Source organism: Anneissia japonica, unplaced genomic scaffold (assembly GCF_011630105.1).
Source record: "Anneissia japonica isolate Jap-2015-1 unplaced genomic scaffold, ASM1163010v1 scaffold287736_len1891122_cov214, whole genome shotgun sequence".
Classification (NCBI taxonomy): Eukaryota; Metazoa; Echinodermata; class Crinoidea; order Comatulida; family Comatulidae; genus Anneissia; species Anneissia japonica.
Window position 1 is genome coordinate 589752 of NW_022756106.1, and position 10153 is coordinate 599904.

Below are 10153 nucleotides of genomic sequence, written 5' to 3' on the forward strand. Positions count from 1 at the left end.
ACAGTACGGTAGTTGAACTGTGATACCAACATGAAGTTATAATTATTAATTAATTTTAAGTTTGAATATTCTATTGAATGTTTTATGTATAGTAGTCAGGGATAATGTAATTTAGGAGGTAAGACTGTGTGTGTAGTCAGAAATACTGTATGCTTGTGAGTGGGGAGGGGTGTGTAGCACATTGCTGTATGCCTATGTGTGGAGCATAGTGGTGAATACATTAAAACACAATATTACCTTGACTCCTACACGACTCAGTACAGTACAAGGAATATTGTCACTAGATGAGTAAAGCTGAATACCATTAAAACAGTACAAAACTAATTACAAATTCATATGACACTAGGCTTGTATTCTGGGTTTATGACCTTTCAGATACATGAAAAAGCAATTAACAATCTGTTGTAACTGTTATTTTAACTTCCCGTTTTCAATACTGGTTTAGGATCAACTGTTTCATAGGTTGGAATAGAAAATAAAATGAAAAAATTATTTTATACTTGAACAACACACAGAGGCACTTAACACTTACGAGGACAACACATTTTTTTTTTTTTTTTAATATTAACACATTTTATAAGAACACTGAGGCTGAAATTACTTAAAAATTAAGAACAATATAAGAACAAATTGAGGCTGTGGTAAAATGTCAAATGAGATTTTTATATTAAAAAATAGAAAAACCAAACAATTATATCTACCTTATGTGCAGTAAGTGTGACTATGTAATACCCTCTATATGCAGTACAGTAGGTGTACCACCTGTCATTTGGGGCCATTTTTACCAGGCCTTTTTTCTGTGGCCATTTTTTCAGGGACCATTTTTTCCTTGGCCACTTTTTACCTACATTCCAGTAGTGTATACTGTTGTACAATAACAATGTTCTATGTTTGAAAAGTGTGTCACACAAGTAAGAACAAAATAAGACCATTTTGAGCCTGAAATCGGCCAAAATATAAAGAACACTGAGTCTGGGCACAATTTTACTGGTTATTAAAAAAAAAAAAGTGTATTGAAATGAATTTAAATATACGTTAATCTAAACCTGAACTGGTTATTAAAAAAAAAAAGTGTACTGAAATGAATTTAAATATACGTTAATCTAAACCTGAAACTAAAATGCTCATAAAATTCCTTTTGCTTGAAAAAATGAAGAATGAAAGTAATTATATAATTAAAAACTATGAATATCATTACTATTATTAAAATTAAAAAACTTAATAACCATCACTGGATAATGGTTAACTTGATGTCATATTTTGGTTTACATAAACGAAAAGAAAACAACAATAAATTCACTATCATCATCAATAGAAACAAATCCAACTTTTTCTTTGAACACTACAATAAATTAATACTGTATAATAGTTAAACAAAGAAAGAGATACAATCACTACCAAATTCAGTGTAAGTATGTACATTTTCAAAGCATGGAAATATTTTTTACATCCATGTTGAAAGTTACTGTACTTAATTAGCAAATGTACTATAGGAAAAGGTTCAGACACTATGATTATATATTTTCTAGTAAACAAGCACACCTACCTGTAGGCCTACCTCTACTTGTAACTAAGAATGTTGAGGAAATCAAATCCAACCAACATTAAGCATCATCCTTTAAAATTAAACAAGGTACAATATAGAGACAAAAAAAAGCACAATAAACATATAACTGTTTCTTCCTGGCTATGCCTGCAGACTGTATAATATTTTATCAATAACATGCCATTTTTGAATCAAAAGTATAAATCTATACTTTTATGCGCAGCAAAATCAATTCAACAATCAACTACAGAAAAATAAAACTAAAAACATTTTTAAAATACACAATACAGTATACTGTACACAATCAGTAATCACAAGAAATGGTTTTCTATTATTTTGCTCTAACAGTAAAACACCTTAAAGAAATCTGCCTCTTGCCGACCATGTCTGCTTCAGGAAGTTTTGACTGCTTCCATATTCTGGTGTATCACTCGAAATAAACTTTCGATTGAATTTACGAATTTGCATGTTATATTGATCCTCATCATCATTCCTACTTTATTTAGCGAAAACTGAAACTAAAAGTAATTCAGTAACTATTTTATTATCTTTCTTTTCAATGTTTTTTTTCATGTATTTTTTCCTCTAACTACAGTACTGTATTTTAATTATCATCTATCATCATGCATTTATTTATAACCAAGAACTGTACCTTTGTGACCGAAAAAGGAGTGCTATAGTTCAGTACGAATGACCATAAAAAATTACTATTACTTTTACTTTTTTCTACATTATAGAACTATTAACCCTTATCATGCTGAAAATCGCTGGTATGTGACATTCTGGCATGCCAATTTACTTGTTACAAAGCTACATTAAATTACACGGCAGAAATTAGTATCTCTCTTTAAATGAAATTTTCACATATTTCTTGAACCCTAAACAAAAAACTATTTATAAAAAAAATAATCCTACAATAAATATATATATATTCTATATGTGATACTGGTTTGTCAAAAAATTGTTTTACAATCAGGGAAATGTTCCGTTTCTGCCATCCAATTTGGCCTATTTCTTTGTACAGGCTAGGCCTAACTTCGTCTAGGCCTAGACTAGGCCCTAGTCCTACCTCGTCCCCGCTGCACCACCGGCGATATTACTAATTAGCTTCTACCCCATCATAACCATCACTCTCACTAGCCTACAGAAACACAATTATAATTCCACAAAAATGTTCCTGGTCTCTATCCACACTATTATCATCAAAAACATTGTGTATGGCTCATTCCACAGTATATCGCTGCTGCGCGGCCATACTGAAACTTTCAAAAATAAGTTGACATTTTCATTTGATTTATAAAATATTTTTCAATAAAAGAATGAATTTATAGACAGTATAGAGGGCGAAATCCACCTATACTTGGATGTGTCGCACTAGTGCGCCTAGGGCATTCAACGGTAAATTTTTCGCTGTCGCACTATTGCGCCTACGACACGATAAGGGTTAAGCTAAGTACTTTCAGTTTTTAATTGGTAATTAATCACTATTTTGTTTGGCATGTCTATATAATACTTCAAGTTGGTGAAAATAGAAAATAAATAAAACCTAGCCTATTGCACTATCTGACTTGCTCTTTGTATTTTAAACTTGGCTACAGTATAGCATGGAGGTATTTATAGAATTACTTTCATGGTATGTGGTTCAACTTTACAGTACTGTACTACAGTATACAATATGAACATTATTTCATTTTAAATGTTTTCCTTCATAATTCAATTGTCTTCAAACAATTCTAAGATCTATTTCCTCAGAACAATTTACTATCAAAAGGAATTATCAAGTTGATTCATGCACTAATAATTACAAATTTAGTAGCTTCACTGGATTAATTAACTCAAAATACCTGACCTAAATATAGCCAGATTCTCATTATACCCAAAGGTACTAACATTACCACAGTCCAAAACAATGAGGTGCCAGTTATAAATCTAATGTAATTGATATTCATGCTAATTCTTGACGATGGAATTTTCTTTGTGTCATTCACTCAACTTAACAAACTAGGTTACGCTGAAAAAACAGGGATAATTATAAGAAGCAAGATTTAATCATTAATTCCTACAGAAACCAACATGTGTTAATATTATTTTGTCAAATAAACATCACACTTTGTAGAATTTATTTTAATAGGATCAGTAATTGTTATATCTTAATTCATGATTTTGATTACTACTTGGATGATATTTGATTCATCTGAGGGAACTCCTTGCTTTGTATGATGAGTCATCGTGTGTAATGGTGGAGAGAAGGTGCTAGGCAGGTGATTACCAAGCATCCTATTGTTACAATCTTTATGATGAGGAAATAAAAATGCGTTGGATTACTTCGCATCGATTTTTATCCGTAATATATTTACTCACTAGAATTTTACTCTAGTTTATAAGACGCCTTCAACACACTCAGTCCCCTGCCTACAGTACTGTGTCACTTTAGTCGAACTTATGAGAATGACTAATTTCTTTCAGAATTTCTATGGTGTTTTACCTCATGAAAGTAAAAAAAAGACGTAGCTTAAACTTATGATATGGATATGGATGGAAAGGATAGGAGGGGATGAGACACTGTTTAACATTTTTATATTAAATTTAAATTTTATAATGTAAAATGATTGATGCTACTGATATTTAATGTTACTATAAAAGTATACTGTATTTTTATGTCTAAATTCTATTTTTATTTTTTTTTGTTTTGGAAAAAACTTGACACAATTGATTAGATGAATGGTATATCACTCAAAATTACCATAATTAAGTCCATCATAACTCCTACTTGGATTACTTGTCTAGTGAAATATGCCACCAAAGGTCAACAGCCTGGGCAGTAGTTTTCAGACACTGGCCAGGTCATTGAATAAAACCAGTTTTATGATGTCATTACATTCTACTATTGTTGAAATATAAAATGGAACTTAGCATCCCTAACTTCCTGTAATAAGACACGGAATTCTATCCACCTGGTGAAAACTACCACATAAATCGAATCAAAATTCCAACTTGTTTACTCATTTTCCTCTAAAACATTGAGTTTAGAAGAAAAAAATGTGTTTATTTTAATTTACAATTACACTGCTGCTGAAGTAAAAGCAAGGCCTGAGGGACAATTTCTTTTAAATGGCTTGTGTGGGGAAGGGCTGTCTACACACCTACTATAGAGTACTGTATCTGACAAATGATTTACCACATAATTCTCATTACTGTAATTCTTTACAAAATCATGCTCATATCTGAAACAAATTTGATGGGCCTTCTCATTCATTCACTGACAATAATATCTATTCCAAAAGTATTCACTTTATTACAGTATATTATAAATATTTGCAATGGCGAATTAAATACCAATTGATTGAGAATGACCTAGTTGTACTTAATTAATTGAAATATATAGATTACAATACAAAGAATTAGAGTACAAATGACACTGCTTGTTACATACAGAGACAACTCAATAAAAATTCCTTCAAAGTTACAGTATCCGATTTGAAGCAACACCCCCTGAACATGAATAATGCTACAGAACCAGCTTTGGATGGTAGCTGCCATTTTTTACCTCATGTGGTTAGAATGGGCTTCAAATAAGTCATAAATTAATGGCACAAAGAACATTATGGGGACTTCCAGGGGGATGAATCTGCCTAGATAGCAGGATAGAGTAATGATCCAAAAGCCATAAATTATTCCATTACTGTATGTAGCCACATTCAACTGGATTACACAGTGAACAAAACAAGAACGGAGATTTGGTACAAACACAAGGCACAGTATACAGACATTACTACTACTAACTACTGGTACTGAAGTTGTACTATGAAAAATGGGAAGGAAGAGCAAGATATATTGAGTTGCAGCTATGAATTGCATTTGTTTGCAAGATGAATGAAGATTAGCTAGAGGTGTTATTTTCTATGTTATTACGTGCAAGGCCATGGGTCATAGGTCACATTCTTCATGACCACCGATGCATAACAAGTAAGACAGGGAAGCTCTGAGTTTATCATTATACAATTACCACACTTTGGCATTCCTACCCCTACAAATCTCCCATTCAACAATACAATGATTTCAACAGCACTTTAAGTTAAAACGTAAAGAAGATTGAGTACAAGATAAGATAATTGTTAAAACTTGGAAAAATGCATCAATAGATCAATGGTAATGAACGTCAATACAGTACACTACCAAATCAGGAACTGTGACACTGTAGCCAATCGAGGGAGCTGATGAATTGAAATACAATTTAAGTTTATAATTTATTTCTAAAAATGTCTACAATTTAAACAAACCTGCATGAAAAAAATATCAGACCACTGCATAAAATGACTGTTTATAACATTGGAACATGCTTTCTTTTATCATAATATGGTAGACCTCCTGGTTTGATCCATGACTCACCATAAAGATCACCTCACTCATCCTTGAGAAGATCAAGGACTTTTGAATTGAAATTTATATTTCAATGTAATTTATTGTGAAATTTCCTGCTGAGAGTACAGAATTTTCATTGGAGAATTTTCAGCAAAATCTTTGATTTAAAATAGGCTGTGTGCTGCTTGTAGAAAATAATGTTGAAAACAATACTTAAAATAAGAGCTATGATTAAAGATGGATTGTCACTCTCCTACTGAACGGGATCAGCTTGATAAACTATTATATTAATACAATGCCTAACGTCTATTATATAAAGCTCTAAAAATATTAATCTCATTCTCAGAATTTTCTTTCAGAACTAGAGAGAAGAGGTCATGTCCTTGTCAAAAAGCAAATGATTTAGTGCAATTATGCCATGTGTATTCCCAAAGGAATAATAGCCTACTCCATACCTTTCCTGGGTATGAATAGGGTAATGTATGCCTAACTGCTTGGATCATAACTCTTAAAGAATGTTATAGTACACTTCAAAAATTTTCTTAAGTTTATTTATAACCAGCATAACAAAATATGTTGATTTTTTTTTTCTGCATTTTAGTTACAAATTTCAAAATACAGTAAGTTTGAAAATAAAATCAACATTGGTTCAAAATGTAACTTGCTTAAAGTCCAAGAAGCTATAAAATATGTACAATCATTTAGCCCAGATAATGAAGAAAATGATAAAACATATTGGAATTATAATTAGTTTTGCTGTAGATCTAAGTGAATTCAATAGGAAATTTCAATACCAGTACAGTAAAACGTCCATTTTACGAATAGTCGATTTTACGAATGATCTTTGCACCTGATGACAACATCATCTATCAATTATTACTGTAAAAAAGTCTGATTGCACACGTTTTACAAAGTGATAATGTGTATTTTTCTTAATAAAATCAAGTTGTATTGTTGTATTTATTTATTAATAGTACAATCTTTCTTTACATTTCTGGTATAATAATCACTATAGTAATGTAATAAACCTAAGCAGAACAATGAACTACCATCGCAAGTGTCGTCGGATTAAGCGCACATGTTTATGATGACTTACGAGAGTGTTGGGTCAAAAACTTTATTGACATCGTGAATGCTAGATATGATCGCAAAATGCATGTATACAACACAATTCGTCGACCTAACAACTAGAAAGAACATGATACTGTAGGAAGGTCCAAAAACATGCAGATGTTTGAAAAAGAGTTAAAACAATATTTTGTTATTAAGTGGAAGAATGCCAGCGATTAAAATAATTTGCTTTTTATCGAAGGTAAATTCAGCTAGGCTCTAGCGCAGTACACCACACTGCTGCACTGTCTGTTTGTGCTAGGACTGGTCGCCGTCAGCCTATCGGCGCTCAATGGCAAGGGATAGCTACTGTAGGACTAGGTATTGAAAACTGACACCTGATCTAGTTTACAAATTTTTCAATTTACGAACACCCCTTGGTACCAAGGGGTACGTAAAATGGACGTTTTACTGTATTATTTACTAGCTTATTGTAGCTCATTAGGGTGTACATTTATATATATGATATTTATTGAAATTGCAAGTGCTTTGTGATAATCTGTGTTACTAGATGGACATTGTGATTTAAAATATGTCTATTTCAATGTAAGGCCTACTGTTAATTTTATTTTAGTTCTCATTTCTTTATTCTTTATACTGGGGAACGTCTTCAATAGGAAATCCACTGTTCTTCCACAGGGCCTACCTACCTGGCAATACTGTACAAACTTTACACCGCATATTGACGCACTATTTATCACACTTTTTGTGAGGGTTGGAAAAAATCTTAACCTTCATGGAAAATTGTATTCTTAAAAATAGCATTTGAATACAATCTATACTAAAATTGTCAAAGAATCAACACAAAAAAAACAAGCATGTTAGTAGACTTTTAATGGAATTCAACCAGAGCAACACTATTGTACTTCCTACAGTACTGTACATTAAAAATTACTTACTGTATACCATTTCTCTGGTGTCCATATGCTTTCACCTTTACATTATTCCCTTGTCTGTCAAGGATGGCCTTGAGTCCTGTCTATTGGGCATATGTTTTCTACATTTTTTTCAAATAAGTTGGTATGCATTGCTCCATGAATACTGTATACTGAATTAATGAAGACAGTTGTAAAATGCAAAGCTAAATAACCGTAATTCAACCTTTGAAACAATTAAATTATGAACACTGGCGTTGTAGCTACGCCGGTTGGCGCTGGCGGGGTATGACTGGCACTAGCATCTAGTAACTGGGACAGAGAACAAATTTTGAAAATCCGACTGGCAGTGGCACAAAATGTGCGTAAAAATATTAAAATATCACACTCATATATTATACCATATATTCCGATGTGAAAAGTCGAAAATTTGGATCCCGAAATTGGGGATGCTTCCTATTTTACACCAGTTAGATATCAACCTATTCGTACTTACAATTCCAAATCACGAACGGTGGCGAACATTATGCGACCTGCAGCCTGCTAGCTGTCTCTCTCTGACTATTACTACTACACCACACCCTATTATATTGTAAATTCAACATCTTTTCTATAATTTCTATAATTTTATGTAAAGCGCATAGAGGCACTGTGCAATATGCGCTATATAAATGTAACTTCTTATTATTATTACTAGTACTAACTAGGCTAGCCCAAATTAACCTACCCCAGTTAGCTTGCCTTGGATAACACGACAAAATGATACAGTATTACTATATTTCCACATTTTTCTACAGCATTTAATCAATGGTTGTTGAAATAATTATTTTCATGACGCGTTTAAATGCAATATGGCCCTTCTGCTGTCCAACCACGTTTAAAAAAATAACAAAACACGGAGATCACGAAAATGTACATGGTTGTATGTGATGTCCAGTCGGATTGCCAAGCCGATGGTTCGTACTAGTATAAATAATTAATTATAGAAATATACCACTATGAGCCTATGACATTCGTATTTCTGAATACAATAAAGCCTTGTAAAAATAATGAGTGTTGTTATTGTAGTGTTCAATTCGAAATATATGAAAAGTTTTCATCAGCAATGATTGGACGGGAACTTCTGCCAAAATCACAATTTATCAGCTCCAAGCGAAAACGTACATGGTGTAACATGTCAGTACGACGTACGTACATATGGTAGGCTTTGATTGAGTATTACCGTACCAGTTTTAAACACACTGCTGGGGCCGCAAAGCACTAGCTACATGCATCGTAAGTCACAATGAAAACAAGCCAGCTGAGCTTCATCAATCAAAAGATAGCTTACTGAAGATCGAAGAAATCATTCAACCAAGAAGTTTTTCAAGCAAATAAAATACAAAACTAGATCTTTCCATTCCAATGGTTTTATTAGTACATTTTAACGTACTGTTTGCAATCAAAATTGTAAATATGAAAAAATAAAGAGCGGTTTCATGGAGCATTTTCCTGAACATGTATATTGCAGGGAGTTTGAGAGATGCATACTGTATGGTTAAAAAAGTAATTTTTCCCAATCGAAAGCAATGCACTTTCACGCACTGAGACAATAGTCCGGTTAAAAGGCGCCTTTATAATACTGTACTTGACACTGAAGTATAATTATGTAGTGAGTCATTGTACAAAAAAAAAAACTAAAAATATTTCTTAAAAAACAAATAATAACTTGTGAAAATGGTATGTGAAAACATGCTAGGAGAGAGGTGAGAGAGCTCTCCAAATTATTATAAAACAGCTAAATCCTTTCAGCTTCAATGGGGGCTTCGCCCCTTGACCCCCAATGGGGCGTTGCCCATGCACCCCACCGGGGCCTTAAGCGGGCCTCTGGACCCCGGCCTCAATAGCCAGCACTCAAATCCTGATAGTTACAACACTGATGAACACCCCAAAAAGCTTATGACATTGGTAGTGGTAGGATATCTGTAAAGCGCCTTCCACAATAAAATCGTCTCAAGGCGCTAACAGTATACATGTACAGACCCTAAGTTGGATTGAAAAAATTAAAATAAAATTTTAAAAATAAATAAATAAAATAAGCAAAATAATAATTAATTCTAGCAAACAAAACATTATTATTCCTTACAGTAATTTAAAATTTTCAAATGTTCAATTTCTGAATACTTACTGTCTAATTTCTCCACAAGCCTCAACATAATGCCTCCGATGTGTATATCATGTGTATATCATTTATTAAAAATAAATAAATAAAATAAGCAAA

General features: G+C 32.6%; 1 protein-coding gene across 1 annotated transcript in view; it reads right to left on the minus strand.

Moving 5' to 3' along the window:
* LOC117123907 (fermitin family homolog 2-like) overlaps positions 1 to 10104 on the minus strand; it is a gene marked incomplete in the record, with an annotated part of 60327 nt that extends 50223 nt beyond the window's left edge. The window contains 1 exon segment of the mRNA XM_033269974.1: positions 10061 to 10104. Coding sequence (XP_033125865.1) covers positions 10061 to 10088 — 28 coding nt within the window.
* Between the last annotated feature and the right edge of the window lie 49 nt (positions 10105 to 10153).